The 19,997-nt window shown below is 37.4% G+C and overlaps 1 protein-coding gene across 1 annotated transcript in view; it reads right to left on the bottom strand.

The window, feature by feature from the left end:
- LOC150095620 (prefoldin subunit 5-like) overlaps positions 1 to 19,997 on the bottom strand; it is a 134,488-nt gene that overhangs the window by 80,133 nt on the left and 34,358 nt on the right. Inside the window, exon 2 of the mRNA XM_090409918.1 lies at positions 13,637 to 13,771. Coding sequence (XP_090266044.1) covers positions 13,637 to 13,750 — 114 coding nt within the window. The 5' untranslated portion in view covers positions 13,751 to 13,771. The remainder of the gene's footprint in view (positions 1 to 13,636; positions 13,772 to 19,997) is intronic.

The following is a 19,997-nucleotide window of genomic DNA, read 5'->3' as shown; positions in this document are numbered from 1 at the left end:
TCTCCTTCTTCTATCCACCAAACTCTGCAATTCACATTCCCTCAGCCGATCCTCATAACTAACATTGTACAGTCCTGAAACTGTGATTGTTATCTGCCTCTGTACCCTTTCCACACTTAATTTATCCCCTTCAAATCCTGAGGACTAAATCTGAGAAGTGTGGTCTGATCAGGGTTTTATACAATGGAATGATAACTTTTTATCTCTGCAGGTCAGCGTCCTTCTCATTATTGCAGCAATCCTCCATGTTACTTTCACCACCTTTGCAATATGTCCCCTAAATTTCAGGTTTCTATCAATCATCAACCCCAGATCTCTTGTCTCCCCTACTTCCTCCAGTATAGCTCCTCCAATTGAGTATGCAGCATCCCATCGATGTGTCCCAAACCTCAAGACCTTACATTTTGCTGCATTAAACCGACACCCTCCCCCATTCATTTGCCCATCTGTCTAGCTTATTCAAATCCTCTTGTAGGGCTACCACATCTGCACTATTACTAATAATCCTTCCCAGCTTCGCATCACCGCAAACAACTGAATATTCTCCTGCAATTCACTGACAATGTCATTGATATAAAGTTTAAACAATATAGGTTCCAGTACTGAGATCCCATTTGTAACCCTCTCCCTCCTTGAAACTGCACCACCATACGCAACTCTCAGATACCTATCTGACAGCCAATCCTGAATCCAGTTGACCAACTTGACATCCAAATCCATGTGCTTCAACTTAAATATCAGCTTATCATGTGGCACCCTGTCAAATGCCTTCGCTAAATCCAAGAAAATGGCAGCATATGCCTTTCCCTCATTTACTGCTCTTGTAATGTTATTATAAAAGGCTAGCATATTACTAAAACAAGAGCACCCCCTCACAAATCCATGTTGACTCTCACAGATAACATTACCCTCATCTGCCCAATGCTGTATACGGTCCCTAACTAATTTCTCCAAGATCTTAACAACTACTGATGACACACAAACTGGCCTATAATTAGACACTTCCAGTCTGCTACCACCCTTATGCAATAGAACTATCTTACCTTCCTTCCATTCCCTGGGCAGCTTTCACATAGTCAGACTTTCATTGAAAAGCCAGGTCAAAGGAGCTGGCAGTTCCTTTGCACATTCTCTCAAAACTTGTGGTGAAATACCATCCAATCTCGCAGCTTTACTGACATCTAGAGTACTCAGTATTTGGAACAGATTCTCCTCCTGCACCTCTAAACCTCGACCTGCTCTATCCCTCTAGTATTAAAATTTACTTCTGCAGGATGAAATACACCAATAATCCATATGAGGCCTGATCAAGGCCTCATATGGATTATTATGCACAGATTTGGTCACTGGGTTTTCATGGTGACAAGGATTGTTGGAGAGGCTCTAGAGAAGATTCACAAAGGTGGTCAGTGGTCTTTGGAATGCAGAGTATTATTGTTATTATTATTATTATGGGTATCTCCATGAAGTCAGTAGACTCATCGTGGGAGAACCCAAATTATCAAAACAATATCTACGATATCTCTTCTTGAATTCATTTACAGACGAAGAACTCACAACTGAGTCAGGCAATGCATTCTATCCATGCACCACCCTCCAGGCAAAAAACCTTGTTCTCACACCCTTGTTAACCACACTTTTCCTTAATTCTAAGGATGACTTCTTGTTCTTCCATCACTATCACCCAGCTGAAATATTTCCCTTGCATCAATCTTATAAAGCCTTTTAGTTAATCTAAATGTTTCAATCATATCCTCTCTTCTCAACCTATCAACCAACCTCTGCAATCACAAGCTCTCAATCTATCAATGTAGGAAGCATTTTTTACATCATTCACCAACTTAGTCACTCTCCTCTGAACCCTTTCCACAACCTCCTCATCTCCAAGGAATCCAGGTGACCAGACTTGAGCACAGCAATCCAAATGTGAACGTATCAATTCCTTATATAGGGGAATAATAACCTCTTTATCTCTGGATGTTAATATGTTCTTCAATAACCAAGTTATCCTATGTGCAATCTTGGACACCTTCACAATGTGCCCTTTGAACCTCATCTCCCTATTCACCAACACCCCTAAGTCCCTAGCCTCATCAATCTCTTGGAGCACCATTCCATCAATGTAGTATGCAGCTGGTAATCTTTTAATCCCAAAACGCATAACTTGACACTTTTCCACATTGAACTGACATTCATTACCTTTTGCCCATTTTGCCAGATTATTTAAATCATCCTGCAAACTCTCAACATCAGCTTGATTTTTTATTGCGCTACCCAACTTTGCATCATCAGCAAACAACTGAATATCTCCCTTCAAGCCATTTCCTATATCATTTATGTACAATTAAACAATAATGGCCCAAGCACAGAGCTCTGAGGGCACACCACTGATCACTTGCCTCATCCTGGATTCTGCCCCTCCATACACAACTTTCTGGTATCTCTCCCTGAGCAATTCTCTTATCCATATCACCAGTTTAGTATCCATCCCCATCTACTCCAATTTGTGCAACAGTACTCCATGGGGTATCCTGTCAAAAGCCTTAGCAAAATACAGAAGTACCACTGTATATAGCCATTTCCTTTGTCCAACTCAGATGTCATTCTATTATAAAAAGTTAATAAATTGCTAAGACAGGATCAACCTTTAACAAAACCATGTTGGTCCCTATAGAGTATCATATTCTAATTCACCCATTCTTGAATTCTGTCTTTAACCAACTTTTCCAATACTTTTACCACCACACCCGAGATGTTGATTGGTCTGTAATTAACTACCGCAGTCTTAGAGCCACCTTTACGCAAAGGAACTACTTTGCCTTCCTTCCATTCCCTAGGGACTATACCAGAGTTCAAACTTAAGTTAAATAACCAAGTAAGAGGTGATGACAATTCCTTTGTGCATTCATGCAACATCTGACCTGATATTCCATCTAAACCTACAGCAGTGTTTGCATTTAAAGTCTGCAATATACTAAGTACCTCTGACTTATTAACTTAATTCTCACATTAGTTATTGCTACAGGTATAGAGATATCCTCACTTGGGTGACGGACTTTTGAAACGTGATCACTCAGTAACTCTACTATTACATCTGAATTGGTCACCTCAATACCATCAGCACCCACTAAGGTAATCCTTCCAAAGTTATTCTTCCTTTTACTTGCCACATAGCAGAAAAACCCTTTGGGATTACCCTTGTTCTTCTTGACTAAAGTCTTCTCATAATCTGCTGTGTGTGCCGTGTTGATTGGATTAAACACAGATTGATAAGAAAATAACTATTTATTGACTTAATTGCTAATATTTTGCTGGTATTCTATTCAGCATCTTCAGAGCACACAAACAAAGTTTGTTACAGTAGCGAGACAACTGCAATCTGGTGTAGCAGTGGGACTAGCATGAGCAATTGTAGCGTGCAGCACAAAGACTAAAGCCCTAATTAGGTGCCATCTAAGTTGGGAAAAAAAAATGAGAGAGAAAGCAGGTATTAATTTGGTTTTAGGATGACTGTCTCCCAAATCTTTGGTAGATTTATACAGCCATACTTGTTGAGGTTCGGAGTATGTTTGAAGGCTTCCGTTGATTCCAGGAACAACCTCTCTGACTTGTAAAAGATACCCCCACACACAGGATCAATTGGGAAAAAAAAAAAGTTTTTTTTTTTTTTTTTTTTTTTTTTTTTTTTTTTTTTTCCCAATTGATCCTGTGTGTGGGGGTATCCAAAGCATGATCTGCTAGACTTGACTTGCCATAGTGAAAGAGCCGGATATATTTTTTGTGTTCACTGAGGCAGATGACCACATTTCTTCCTGTCTGTCCATAGTAGGTTCAATGGCATGAACAGGGCAATAGACTCCTGGATATGATAAAGGAGAGAATCTGTCCTTAGGTGAACAGATGAGAGTTGCCAATTTCACATTAGGTTTAAATACGGTGAGTAGTTGGTGTTTGTTAAGCACTCCAGATATGTTTTCAGATGTGCCTTTAATGTATGGGATGGTGACAGTTTTGTTGTAGTAGATGGTCGGGGGGATTTTTTGGGAGCATTTAGTATTTTATCTATCTTATGGGGATTATAGCCATTGGTCAGGAAGGTGTGACGTAGGTGAGAAAGTTCAGGAGTGAGAGCAATGTCATTGGAACAAATTGCTCTAGCTAGCTCTATGGGTTAGTGTTTTTAAGATACCATATTGTTGAGAAGGGTGATGGTGTGACAATTCCTTTGCACATTCACGCAGCACCCGAGCTGATATTCCATCTAAACCTACAGCAGTGTTTGCATTTAAATTCTGCAATATACTAAGTACCTCTGATTGTTAACTTCAATTCTCACATTAGTTATTGCTACAGGTATAGAGATACCCTCACTTGGGTGATAGACTTTTAAAAAGTGATCACTCAGTAACTCTACAATTACATCTGAATTGGTCACCTCAATACCATCAGCAACCACTAAGGTTATCCTTCCAAAGTCATTCTTCATTTTACTTGCCACATAGTGGAGATATTTACACAAACAATCACACCATCACCCTTCTCAACAATATGGTATCATAAAAACACTAACCCATAGAGCTAGAGCAATTTGTTCCAATGACATTGCTCTCACTGCTGAACTTTCTCACCTACATCACACCTTCCTGACTTCCAATGGCTATAATCCCCATAAGATAGATAAAATACTAAATGCTCCCCAAAACTCCCTCCCCCACCCCACTGTCTACCACAGAAGACTACAACAAAACTGTCACCATCCCATACAATAAGGGCACATCTGAAAAAATATCTAGAGTGCTTAATAAACACCAACTATGCACCGTATTTAAACCTTATGTGAAATTGGCAACTCTCATCCATTCACCTAAGGACAGATTCTCTCCTTTATCACATCCAGGAGTTTATGAAGTGCCATGTTCGTGTCATCGAGCCTACTATGGACAAACAGACAGGAAGAACTTTGGATATCTGCCTCAGGGAACACACAAAAAAAATATATCTGGCACTTTAGCTATGGCAAGTCAGGTCTAGCAGACCATGCTTTGGATACTGTCCCCCCAACACACACAGGATGAATTGGAAAAAAACAAAAGTGCTGCACAGAAGCTTTTACAAGTCAGAGAGGTTGTTCCTGGAATTAACAGAATCCTCAACAAGTATGGCTGTATAAATCTACCAAAGATGGGAGACAGTTATCCTAAGACCAAATTAATACCTGCTTTCTCTATCATATTTTCTCCCAACTTAGATGGAGCCTAATTATGACTTTAGTCTGTGTTGCATTCTACAATTGCTCATACTAGTCCCGCTGTTACACCAGATTGTGGTTGTCTCGCTACTGTAACAAACTTTGTGTGCTCTGAAGATGCTGGATAGAATACCAGTGAAATATTAGCAATTAAGTCAATAAATAATCATTTTCTTATCAATTTGTGTTCGTATCTATATCATTAAAGTCCAATCAACATTCTCATAATCTGATTTAGCATTTCTTACTATGCTGGTAACCTTCCTAGCTTGAGCCTTGTACTGCTCATGGGTGTGCTGATTGACTTTCTCCTTGTAAATTCTCCATAACATTTTCTTTCTTTGCAGATCAAGCCTGATACTACTACTCATCCATCTAACGCCTACCTTGTTTGTCTTCCTGACCAGGAAATACATTCTGATATTGCCTTCCTCAGGTACCCACTGATTTTATCCCATGCACTGCTAACATCTTTCCCTTGCAATATGTTCTGCCAAGGGACAGCTGTAAGCTCGCTCCAGAGCATATCATAATTACCTAACCTGTAATTCTGTATATACCCCTTCTTAAAAGAGAAATCCACAAATTTTGCAACCTCCCAAGTCAATACCACATGATCACTCTCACCAGTTGGAGGTAACAGGGACACCTTACTTATGCATATCTCCTCTGAACCAATGATCAGGTCCAACACTCTCCCACCACGAGTCCCTTCAGTTATGAGCTGCTTCAAGTAATCATCTCTTAGAAGGTGTATGAATTCCATTTCGTTTTTGCCACGTGATAATTCCTCCTTCCAATTGATATCATCATCATCATCACGAATCATGGGTTCACTGCCCATTGATGTCTGATGCCTGTTTCACTATCTTCTTCCAATGTTCTTTGTCCAGTGCACAGTGTCGCAGTTTTTGTGCACCCATTCCACACCAGTCTTTTATATCGTCTATCCATTCTCTGTATGGTCTACTCTACCTCTTCTGTTGAAACCATCCAAAATACCAAACATAAATGTCTTTATCTTCTGGTCCTCACTCATTCTACAGATGTGTCCAAATAATTGCAGCTTCCGTTTTATAATCTTCTGCATTAGATTCTGTTTGGGTTGTATCTTCTGATAGAGCTCTTCATTGGTGATTTTCTGTACCCATCTTATTCTTAGAATCTTCCTGTAACAAGTTCTTTCAAATGACAAAATTCTTTTTCTTGATTCCTTATTTATTACTCACGTTTCAGATCCGTACAGTACACCACTGAAGATGCATGTTTCCGATACTCTTAGTTTTGTTTGCAGACTGGTCACTTTACTTTTCCAGATGTTATCCATGGCCTTCAGATTTGTTCTTCCCTTTGCAATCCTGATCTTTATTTCTTTTTTACAGTCCAAGTCATATGTCAGTTTACTTCCCAAATATGTGAATTGTTCTACATTTTCTATATCAGTTCCATCCACTTGTATCTTTTGTTTCATGTTCTTCTCACCAAATACCATTGTCTTTGTTTTTTCAAAGTTCATAACAAGTCCAAATCTCTTCCCTTCCTTATTTAACAGTGTCAGTGTTTTTTGTAGTTCTCTTTCGTCTTCTTCAATAATAACAATGTCATCTGCAAATCTCAGATTGTTAATTCTCATTCTGTGTACAGATATTCCTTTGGCATCTTCTTTCATTTTATCCATTGCTCTTTCTAGATGTGCAATGAAAATGCTTGGTGATACTGGATCTCCCTGTCTAGTACCTCTGCTTGTTTTAAACCATTTCCCCAAATCATCACCTATTCTAACTGCTGCAACTGCATTCTGGTAAACATCTTTTAATATAGCTATTAGTTTTTTATCAATTCCATAGGATTCCAGAACTGTCACTTTCTGGTCAATACTGTCAAATGCTTTCTGAACGTCAACAAAGCAAGTATATATGTTTTTGTTTTTTCTCCTAGCTTTCTCTGCTATTAACCTCATTGTCAAAATCTGTTGAATTGAAGTTCTATCCTTCCTAAATCCTGCTTGCTCGTCTGCAATTGATATCGCCATAATTAAAATCCCCCATAATAATCACTAACCCTGCACTCATTGCATTAATTTGCTGATGCATGAATTTAATATCATCCCCTGTACCCCCCTGGCCTATAGCAGCAACTAACTGTATATTTGGTTGCGTTGATCACTATTTCACACCAGACGGCCTCATATGAACTATTATTCACATGTCTATCCTCTTGATATACCACCTTCTTTGGCTGCAACTCATCAGTTATCATCAACAGTACCCCTCCTCCCATTCTATCTTCTCTATCCTCCCCTGAAAATACTGTACCCATCACATTCAATTCCAGTAACCACATCTTCTGCTGACAGTCAAGTTTCACTAATGCCTACAACTTTTGGTGAGATTGCACTAACTAATGCCAAAAATTCTTCCCTCTTATTTCGAATGCTTCTTGCATTAGTATACAAAAAGTGCGGATTCCATGCAGTTCTTGTACCATCTTTAGAACTGATATATATGTCACTAATTTCAGTAGTCCCATGCCAATTTTTATCCACTCTATTCTGCAATTTATTCTGCAAATAAGGATCAACAAATATACATTCACTGCATAAGTTTCTTCCTCTTACACTCAACCTTTTCAATTTTATTTTCCCTTCCCAATTACTTCAACTTGTTTCAGAAAACAGTAACTTCTTCAATTGCTTATGACCTTCCATGTTCAGATGCAACCTATCTCTTGCATACATAAGCGCCTCCGTAGCGCAATTGGAAGAACGACTGTACATTGCACCCTTCGATTGGAACAGGCCTAAGTTCGATTCTCATCGCTACAGGAGGAATCTTTATCTGGACGATTTTCAATCGAAGGTGAGTTAGCCGATCTCATACGGAGGTAGCAGGGTTTTTCTCCCAGAAACTTGGGTTTTTCATCCCGCATACAGACAAATTGGCCCTTCAGAACACACGCAATTTACAGACATAGAATACTAGTTGTAGTGTTAGGTGGGCAGTAGATGGCGTTGATGGAAATGATTCGTAGTAGAGGTTCGGTGTAGTGGTTGAGACAATTGTATCAGTTGAGACAGTTGTAGGTGTCCTCCCGCGATGAGTCTTCGGACTCCTTGGAGGTGTCAGGAATAATAATAATAATACAGCTGTCTTTTGCCTTCAAACACACTCCAGACATCAACAAATTCCAGACCTCTTTTTTTGCACATTCTTGCAATCATATCATTCATTATCACTGCTCGACTACTTAACTCATAATTGTCAAAATAAGGCAGCATGCACGCACGCACACGCACACACACACAATCCTCACTTTGACACTTTTCTTCTTCATGATATCTAACAATGTCCTTAAATCTTTTTGCTACCTGATTAATACTACCACTTAGGTCATTTGTACCCACCATAACTATCATCTTTTCTACATCAGGCCCTCGCTTTATTGCTAAAGTCACTCTCTCTATTGTTCCACCAGCCAAGCACTCCTCAGGCACACCGCTCTCCATACCTTCAATCATAGAATCACCATATATTGTACCATTCATAACTTCATTCAAATCCAAACAAGCGTCACTAATAGCCTCATTTTCTACGCTATTCAGCATGACTCTCTCCCAGTTTAATTACTTTCCCTCAATGCTCTTTTACTTACTCCCTCACTTTCATGACACCTCATTTTTTCTAGCCCTCTTGTGCTTTCATTCTGTTGACTCCCAATCACTCTCATACTATTTATTACTTCATCGTTCACCAAAGACTCTCCCTTACTTAATCCTGTTCTAGTTACTTCAGCTAAAGTAATCTCCATAGTCTTAATTTCTCTATTCAACACATTTAACTCAGTTTTAATTTCCGGAACCTCCTTACTGAGCACTTTCAATTCCTCTTGCAGGAGATGAAGGTCACTCTTCATTTTCATAAACTCCTGCCAAAGTTCTTCCGCTACAGTCCCGACATCTGCTTCCATTCCTAATCACTCCAGTCTATCCCGACGCTTCTCACATAGTTGATGTTTTTGTTCTTCTCATTTAGCCAAACAGTCCACAGATCCTTCGCATTCTTCCGCGTATACATATAGCAGTTTCCGCAATGCATCCATGTGAAAAATCCAAGGCAGAGCCAAACTTTCGTACAGAAGTCCTCCATGCTGCTGATACGTCTCTTGTTGGACACCATCTTCAGATGCTGAAGTAGTGCAACAAACAGCAGTGAAAACACAATATATATACAACACATACAACAAAGTTTCAACAATAACACCACTGAAGGACACTTGTATCTAACTGAAGCACAACTGTAGATAAAAAGCCACACTATGCTTTAATTTAAAAACACTTTTTCTAGCATAGCTCAACATGACTGCCACGTTCACTAGCAACACTAGTGTCGCATCCGGAGTATGCAGACAGATTGAGAGAATGTAGGTTGTAGAGCCTCATGAACAGGAGGAAGAGGGGGAATATGATTGACACGTATAAGCTAGTCAGTGGTTGTTATCGGGTAAACATGGAATAGATTTTTCATAGAATGGGAGAGGGGGGGTAGAACAAAAGGCTATCGCTGGAAACTTCATAAGGAGTATGTGAGCAGAGGAGTAAGGAGTAGGTTCTTTGCAATGAGAGTGATTGGTGAGTGGAATGCATTGCCTGAGTGTGTTGTGAACGCAGATACACTTAATCAGTTTAAAGCATGGTTGGATGAGCATCGTGAACAACGGTGTGTACCTCCCACGATGAGTCTCCAACTCCATAGAGATCAGATGTTAATAATAATAATAATAATATATATTGTTGCCTCTGTCATCATACTATGCCTAGTTTTGGGTGACAACTGATTTTACCAACTCAGGTGTCAGCTGCCTATTCTCTGTGCTATAAGGGGAATATGCCAATGAAGTTGCAATTTTTTCACTGAATTCTTGGGTCATAAGCATTTTTCTCCATATATGTAATCTCAGGTTCCTCAGTTAGGTTCTATTTATGTTTGGATAACTTTTAGTTAATCTAAAAAGAGTGATAAACTCCTGCAGTTAAAGTCAAGGAAAAGAAATAATGACAGTTGAGTGATTTACCATTATAGATGCCAGGGAGGCCTTATGATGTGCTTATTTTGAAGTGATGAAAGCCTCGATAATGGTCAAAAGTGATTTGTGTAGTGACCCTTTTCATAATGCGTAGCAAAACATATCTGAAAAAAAGTGTGCTATGCATTATGGGATACTACGGCAAATGATGTGAAGTCAACAGTATTATAAGTAGACTAGTTATGAAGATTGAACTAGTTATGAACTTTGCAAGCAACTTTGCTTATTCACACTTGAGTGAAGGATTAAAACAAGACTATAATTTCTTGTCTAGCATAAATTAATTCCTTGAGGGACAAAATACAGGATGTTTCAAAAGGGAGTATACAACTTTGAATGACGACAGAAAGTAAATATTGATAAATGAACAATTTTTATTACCATGAAAATGTATCATACCACTTGAAGTTTGAAGACAGACAGTTAAAGTTTAATATGACTGCCTCCAGTAATTCTGCAGACATCCCATCTGTAATCAGTTTCCTGCCACATGCAGCAGAGCATATCTGGAATAACTTTAGCAATGGCAGCAGTAATTCTGGAATGCAGCTCATCCAAAAACTGGCTGGCAGTGGTGGTACAAACACTCGATCTTTTGCAAAGCTCCACAAGAAAAAATCTAGTGATGTAAAGTTGGGGGAACACAGTGGCCATGCTACAGGTGCCCCTCTACCAATAAATCTGTTTGGAAAATGGGTGTCGAGGTATGACCTTACGTCTCTAAGGTAAAGAGGAGGTGCCCCGTCCTGCTGAAAATGTAATTGTCTGTCGTGGTCATCGTCATCTAATTGTGGTATTAGGTACCCAAGTATCATGTACAGATACATAGCACCAGTAATGGTAGACTCAAATAAAAAGAAGGATCCATACATTTTCTTCTTGCTTATGGCACAAAAAACATTAGCCTTTGGGGTGGTGCGAACATGTTCTACAATGGTGTGTGGATTTTTGCTTCCCCAAATTCTGCAGTTGTGAGTGTTTGCATGCCCACTTACATGAAAAGTGCACTCATCACTTAAAATTATTGTGTCCAAAAAGTCCTAATTTTGTTCTATCCTACTGATCATTTCCATACAGAAATCCTGGCATATCTTCTTATCATCTTTCTTCAAATGTTATACAAGGGTAAATTTGTAGGGTCTAAAATGTAGAAACTGTCTAGTCTTGTCAAATTCCAATTTGACAAGATGCCCATATGATTGACTTTCCAGGGCTTCTCTGTTCCAAACGCTTTCCTGAACTTCTTCCACAACAGCAGCATCGGCAAAAAGTGGCCTTCTCCTTGACTTTGGATGATGCACAGAACAGCCCGTTTCCACAAAATTCTTGTGCCATGTGCAGATCGTGCATCTAGTAGGAAGTTCTTTTCCATGTTGCATGCAGTGATTCCTCTGAACTTGCGTTGCAGACTTCATTTTCTCAAACCAAAACAAACAACATGCTCGCTCTGAACCATCAAAAGTCACCATTTTCAAATGGTGTGATGTATCATGCCATCTACTGTTGCCATTTGGTAATAATAATAATAATAATCGTATAATGATGCACGGCCATGAGTCCCCTTTACGGAGGAGGTATGGCACCATCTCGGTCCCCCCAAATTTTATCCGGGCTCCGAAACCAGCATAGCTGATGAATCAGACCTATGGCTGGGTCAGTATTCCTGACTGTAAATCCGTGTGTTCACTGGACCGGTTTGCCTGCTTGCAGGATGAAAAACCCCAGATAAACTGGTGGGAAAAAACCCTGCTGTCCATGCCCAAGACCTGCTAACTTGGCTATGGCTGAGGAAGATCCTTAAGCTCCTTGCGTCGTCGATGGGAATCGAACCTAGGACACTCCTTCCCCAGGCATATGGTTGCAAAGCGCATAGCCACTAGGCTAACTGCATGGACGCCATTTGGTAATAAAGTTATGTGACCAAAAACAGATGTATTTTGATACATTATGACACTCACTCAGCTTTTATACATCTTCCGAATTATTCTCTGTTCTCCTGGAAAGTTTGTATACACCCCTTTTGAAACACCTTGTATTATTATTATTATTATTATTGCACATGAAACTCCAGGGAGTCCCAAGCCCATCGTGAGAAATCCACACTATCCTCTCAATTAAATTAAAAATGCCAAGAAATTATATTAAGTAATGCAAAAGTTATATTAAGTAATGCAAAAGACTTTTTTTGCATCGCTTGAACTTTGGTATCTCTTCTGGTTACCACTGGAAAAGTAGAAACCTGTCTGGGCAGTGATCCTTCCCATAATGCATAGCATTATATTCTATGCTTTGCATTATGGGATACTAAGACAATTAATGTGACTTTTGCATTACTTGAACTTTGGTATCTCTTCTGTATCTGGATCCGACTGGTGAAACATCAAGAAAGGTCAAAACCAGTCTGGGTAGTGGTCCTTCCCATAGTGTTATAGTCAACCAAAAAGGAGGTATGTTTTGCATTATAGGATTATTATTATTCAGGCCCCATGGAGTCAAAAGACTCATGCAAAACACAAAGTCTATCAAGACTCATTGTGGGAGGTCCCTCCCAGGAAACACAAAGTCTATCATGCCGCTCCTTAAACTCATTGACCTCTTCTCGCTCTCACCACTCTATCAGGCAATGCATTCCATGGTTCAACCACCCGTCATGCAAAGAAACCACTCCTTACCCTATTGCTCACAGTTTCCTTTTGTAACTTCCAGGGATGGCCCTTTGCCATCACTCCTTACTGTGGATACTATGGCAATTAATGAGAAATCATTATAATCTATATTCAAGTAGCCTAGTCATGAAGAAACTTCATATGTAAACTTTGTTTGCTTACACTTGGATAAAGGATTAAAAAAGAATATAATTTCTCGCATTTTTAATTAAATTTATAACCAAGTGAAAAACTTTCTACAACTGTCCACTCAATATCTGTCATACCTCTGCTTGAATGCAACTGACCGACAGTGTGGCAGATCATTTCACTGAATTACCACTCTTCAAGCTAAAAAATCTGGTGATTGCACCTTTGCTAACCACACTCTTACTCAGCTTTCAGGGTCAACCCTGGAAGCTGAATAAGAGTGTGGTTAACAAACTCCTCCCTCTAGTCAAGTGCTGAAAAATTTCCTCTACATTAATCCTATAAAACCCTTTTAGTAACTTAAATGCTTTTGCCTACCAACCAACTTCTACAACATACAAATCCTCAATCCATCATCACAAGGAGCATTCCACGGAGCACTCACAATACAATAAAATTTTTAGCAAAGGTGAATAACCAAAAATTTACTATATTTTGATGTAAAGGATACAGAATTTGTAAGAGGCATCAGAATTTTTCTATCCTTCCATTTTGGTTGAATTGTTGCCACACAGTCATATGACTCTTGAAACTTTATCTGTTCATCTTTCAGCTTCTGCAGCATTGAAGAAAATACTTCAATTTCCTGAAATTTTAAATACACTCTTTTATAAAAAATATAACAAACAACATCAACATTTGGACATTTTCATTTTATTGTACCTAATATAGTTCATTTAGCAATCATCATAAGAAGGTGACAAAGGCATTGGACAAGGGAGAGGCATACATAGTGGTATATTTAGATTTTGCAAAGGCCTTTGATAAATTGCTGCATGACAAACCAGTAATTAAACTGGAAAGAATGGGATTGGAAAATAGATTAGTTGATTGATTGGTTTATGGCTCACTGGCACAAGAACAGCAGATGTCATACTGTGCTACAGCAAAAGTTACAGCAGTACACAAAGTCAAAAGTTATAGCAATACATAAACATAATAAATTTAGTTTAATCCTTTATCCAAGTGTGAGCAAACAAAGTTTGCACCTGAAAGTATCTTCAGGAAAGGTACTTTCCTGAAGATACTTTCAAAGATACTTTCAGGCGCAAACTTTGTTTGCTCACACTTGGATAAAGGATTAAACTAAATTTATTATACTCTAACCAAGTGAAAAATAACCTTTCAATACATAAACAAAGTTAAATTAGTAAATAATATGTATGTAAAAAAGTTAAATTAAGCAATGCAGTATCTACATATAAATAAAATTACAGCAAAGGTTACAGCAGTATCCAAGGTCAAAGGTTACAGCATTAGATAAACAGTCAAAGATAAACTAGTAAATAATATGTATGTACAAAAATTAAGTTAAGCAATCTAGTATCTACATATAAATAAAAGTGCAGTCAAATGTGTTTGTAAAAATTGATTCTTTGTATCATGCAATCTGTCTGAGCCTGATAACATCTGCCTGTGTGGCTTGGTTAGATAGGTAAAAATATCATGCACCTGCTCACAGTGCTCATGAAACCTAACAGACAATACACAACTTGGGCTTTCAATTCCATCTGTTTCCTATTCCCAATGTAAAGAAACATTTGTAAGGAACAAAATTTGCCACAAATGATGAAGTCATATCTGCAGCTGAGGACTGGTTTGTGCAACAAGGGAAAGACTTTTTTCTTCAGAGGATTGCAAATGATGCAACAGCATTGTAACAAGTGTATAACATTTCATGGGGAACATGTAGAATAATGTGTAAGTTACATGGTTCTACCTCAACACCTTAACGGTAATTATCACTTTTCAGCACACCCTCATGCACACACTTTTTTCTATTGAAAAAGTGAACCCATTACTAAGAGCCCATACAGAAACGTGATCAACTGTAAAAATTCGATGTTGCCAAAATAAATTATCTAAAAACATTGACTTTTTACAGTAGGAATTCACCTGAATTTTTTTGTAAAAATATATATTTTAACCATCTATGTAAAGCCATCTGTATAAAAAGCAAAATAAGCTCAAAGGGAATTAACTCGCTCATTGTTTAAGAAGGGATAGAGAAGTATTGAAACCAAGAGCATCGCCTGAAATTTGGCATGTCTTTTGAAGGTTGTTTGCAAGACCTGTCGCAGGTGACCTTCAAGGTCAATATTGAAAGGGCATGGCACAAATCAAAAAGAAAGGCCTGTAGGCAAGATTAAGGCAGTAAAGGGTGGAAGTAAGATTGTCGGCGAATTTTCGGGGTTCTCCAAACTACTAGCAAGACTCGCATGGGGACGCTAGGGGTCCCAAAAACTTAATCAAAGGTGCAGGGACTCTAGTGTATAAAAGGGTTGGTTTGAAGATGAGAAGGGCTTCCTTTTCTTCATCCTGAGTAAACCATCCACGAGAGAGGACCCGAGGTGTCAGTTCCGGAAGGGAGGGTGGAGAGACCCATCCACCGATGTCGTTCCAGTCACAGTCGAAGATATCCGGAGGCGATAGTTAAGGAGAAATCTTGCCATAAAGGTCCTGTAGTCCGGGTGTTTGCTGGGTAGTTCAAGACGCTAGAACGCCTACCCTATATCCCGCTTGCTGCTACAACTATTCATTGGTGCCCGGTGTCACTTCGAGGAGAATTCCAAAACACAGAATGGAGGAGAGAAACCCCACTCAAGCGCCGGAATAAGGAAAGAAGGACAGAAGACACACACAAGATAGGAAGAGACCCATGTGAGTCTACATATTCATTTATTGTTTATGAATTAAGAAAGAATTCCCTATTGCACTGTTAAATTGTCTAGATTAAAGAGATAGTATTTAGAGCAAATGTGTGTAATCGCAAAATGAGTGAAGCATGAGCGCAGTTAAATTCCCTTGGAGAAAATGTTGAGCTGTTGAAATTTCTTTAATGAATTATAGGTGTACTTACAATTGAATTACACATGTAAGATAGGAAACCCATGTGAGTCTATACATTCATTTATTGTTTGTGAATAAAGAAAGAATTCACTATCGCACTGTTAAATTGCCTAGTTTAAAGATAGTATTTAGAGCAAATGTGAGTAATCGCAAAATGAGTGAAGCATGAGTGCAATTAATTTCCCTTTGAGAAAATGTTGAGCTGTTGAAATTTCTTTAATGAATTATAGGTGTACTTACGATTGAATTACACATGTAAGATAGGAAGAGACCCATGTGAGTCTATACATTCATTTATTGTTTGTGAATAAAGAAAGACATCCCTATCAAACTGCTAAATTGTCTAGTTTAAGGAGATAGTATTTAGATTGTTAATATTTCTTGTAAATATGTGTAATCGCAAATGAGTGCAGTTAATTTCCCTTGGAGAAAATGTTGAGCTGTTGAAATTTCTTTAATGAATTATAGGTGTACTTACGATTGAATTACACATGTAAGATAGGAAGAGACCCATGTGAGTCTATGCATTCATTTATTGTTTATGAATAAAGAAAGAATTCCCTATCGAACTGCTAAATTGTCTAGTGTAAGGAGATAGTATTTAGAGAGTTAATATTTCTCGTAAATGTGTGTAATCGCAAATGAGTGAAGAATGAGCACAGTTAATTTCCCTTGGAGAAAAGATTGAGCTATTGAAATTTCTTTAATTGATTATATGTGTACTTATGATTGAATTTTGTGATAGAGTATGTTCCTGCTATCGTATCATTGGAATGTTTGAAACTCAATGAGGTGGACTGTATAAATATAATTGCCTAGATTATGATTAAGTGTTTGAAAGGAATGAGATTCTGAGAGATATATTTGTATACATGTATGTTGTATTTTGATTGATGCTAAATTAGGAATGTCAAGCGCAACTAACTATTTCATGTTATAGGTATAACTTCCTGATATTTGTATTATAAAGTATGCTTGTTGAAGGTCCAACTAAGTAAGTGCGAGAGAATTTAATAGAAACCAAGTTGAGTGATTGAGAAAGACTAAGAATTACCTTTCATAAATGAATCTTGTGATTTCAAGTGATATGTATAATTATGTGATCAGAAATTAAACTTGTTGTTATTGTTGATAAAAATAGTTGTCCGATTCGATCTTTTTGCAATGCACTTATTCAAAAAAAAAAAAAAAAAAACACTATTTCGGACCTGATAGCGGAACCCTATTGATTAGTAGTGATTTATGAGTAAATTTTGCCATGACTGCAAACATTGCCAAAAATAGGATATAAGTGATTAATTGATCTACTAGGGTATAAAAACTTTCTTTTGTCTATAGGGGAATTTCAGAGGCGCAGTCTTCAATCAAATAAATATCTGGAGATCCCAGGCAAGAAAAATTATGCTTAAGGTAGAACAATAAAGAAGAGAAATAATAGAAAACGAATATTAAGTTAAAGAAACATATAAGTTAAGATATAAGACCAATAAAGGTAAACAATATAGTGATATTAACAGTATATGTAGAACCAAATAGAAATGATAAGACAGATCTCCCAAATATTACACAACTGCTTGATGAAGTTGTCTTTCAATTACCCTCATGTTACGAGAGTGACAGTAAATTGTGAAGTCATCAACATATAGAGCATGCATTGTATATAGTGGGAGGAAGTTGTTCAGTGACTTGTTCAGTCACACTTAAGACAGGGCCTTAGGGAACACACTGTTCTTGATGATATGGCTGAGGAAGCATACTTCCCACTTTGACTTGGAAAGTTCACCCAGACAGGAAGTTTTTAATAACTACATGAAGGTGTCTTCTAAGACTTGGCTTAAAAAGGTCTTTTAATATGCCATATCTCCAGGCTGTGTCATAAGCTTTTTCCATGCCAAAGAAAACTGAAACCCGATGTTTTCCTTCAGGAATGCATCACTTATATGAGTTTCTAAACGGATCAAATAGTCTAAAGTTGAATGATGTATATGAAAGCCATATTGTGTATTGGAGAGAAGATTGTTGCTTTCTAAATACAGGAGAAGTCTGGCATTAACCATTTTCTCTAATATCTTACAAAAACAGCTGGTCAAAGCAATAGGCTGATAATTATTTGCTTTTGTTGGATCTTTCCTGGTATTGGGATAGCAATGACAACTGACTTATGCCAGGAATCCAAAAACTCTTCCTCTGCAAGTATTCTGTTATGTATTAAGAGAAGGAGATCCATAGAAGATGATAGTAAATGTTTTATCATTTCATAATGGATATCATCAGGCCATACTGCAATAGGGTGAGAAAGTAAAAGAGCTCTTTTTATTTTCTCCTTAACAAATGGCTGATTGTATGGCTCAAGCCCACTGGTAGAAAATTTAGCCTTTGTTTCTCTTGCTGCTCTGTCAATATTAAAACTTCAGGAGGATATGAAGCTGTTGCTGAAATTCTGGAAAAATTTTATCTCAAAAAATCTGCAAAGCTATTGCAGATTTTTTGGAATAAAATGAGATAGATTCTGTATTTTATCCCATACAATTTTTGCACTAGTTGTTTGATTAATTAATGAGGTAAATTGGATCCAAGCTTATTTTTGATTCTGATGTTTCACATAATGTGCTCTGGCCCAAGCATGCTTAAAAGCTATTAAGTTTGATATAGTGGGGCATCTACAAATATACCCCATGCTCTGTATTGATCCTTTTTGGCTGCCTGGCATTCTGGGTTCCACCAAGACTTTGGATAGAGTGGAAATTGACAGGACCGTGCAGTGCAGTTGTGCAGACTGTGCATCGCACAAGGGTAGATAGGGGTGCCATTTCACCACAGGAAATAATAAAAAATATATATATATAAATTTTCTTATTCTTGAATTATATCGTACTATATAAATTACACAATTACAAATTATAGTTAATGTAATAAAAATGAAATTTTAAATCATCAAATTATTATGAATTCTTAATAATCTAACAACATTTTTAACTTAATACATCACCAGTTTTATTATAATTTGTTTGAAGTGAAACATTATCAATATTATCACAGATTTTATTTCACAGAGTAAGCATTGACTCAGCGAAAGTTGTATAAATATTCTCAATTCTTTATTATATTTTTAGTGGAAATTGTTAGTTTAAGACAGACCATGAATTAATTCTTACACTGTGCTTTGCCCAGTACCATCGACAGGATGTAGCATAGAAGCAGCCTGCCTCATGGTGCTGCTTAATAAGAGTGTTCGTTCAGCGTATTACAGCAACAAGATATTTTACAAAAATAGAGCATTTAGTTTAGCAAATAAAAAAAGGCTACATTTCCCTTTGACAGTTAAATATGTGCTTATTATATTTTATTAATAAAAAATTATAGTCATACATACTAAAACTAAACATTTTAGAACCCACTTATTAGATATGTAAGGAAACAACCCATAAAGTATCATATGATGTGAATTTCATAAACTTTTATAGTCTATATATATATATATATATATATATATATATATTGTTGAAATTAGGATTTTTATTAATATATATATATATATATATATATATATATATATATATATATATATATATATATATATATATATATTAAATTATATTATGCATGAATTCTCCTATTCAAATTGCAAGTCACTATCGCCCCAAATTTCACATTGGCGCAATAACTTCTCCCTGCAGTAACCAATACGCCCTCCACAACAGCAACTATACTGCAGAAACATGAAACCAATTAGTTTTATCATGTCACTGAATAAGGTTCATAGACATTTGCAGACTGTGTAATATATTTCTCAGTAAATAGTGCAATTACAGACAACTGGAAATATAAACACTAACTAATGAATCACATCTTCCCTCCGACAGAAACTGCTATATACACTCAAGCAAACTACATGTTGCAGGTGCGACATATGGTTTTGCTTGACACTACCCCCCCCCCGTCATGAACGTGTTAAAACTCTA

The sequence above is a fragment of the Typopeltis vanoorti genome, chromosome 20 (genome assembly GCF_054136105.1).
Source record: "Typopeltis vanoorti isolate ZY-2024b chromosome 20, IOZ_Tvanoo_1.0, whole genome shotgun sequence".
In the NCBI taxonomy this organism is placed as follows: Eukaryota; Metazoa; Arthropoda; class Arachnida; order Uropygi; family Thelyphonidae; genus Typopeltis; species Typopeltis vanoorti.
Note: the sequence above shows the minus strand (reverse complement) of the source record. Positions and strands in the feature narration are given on the sequence as shown.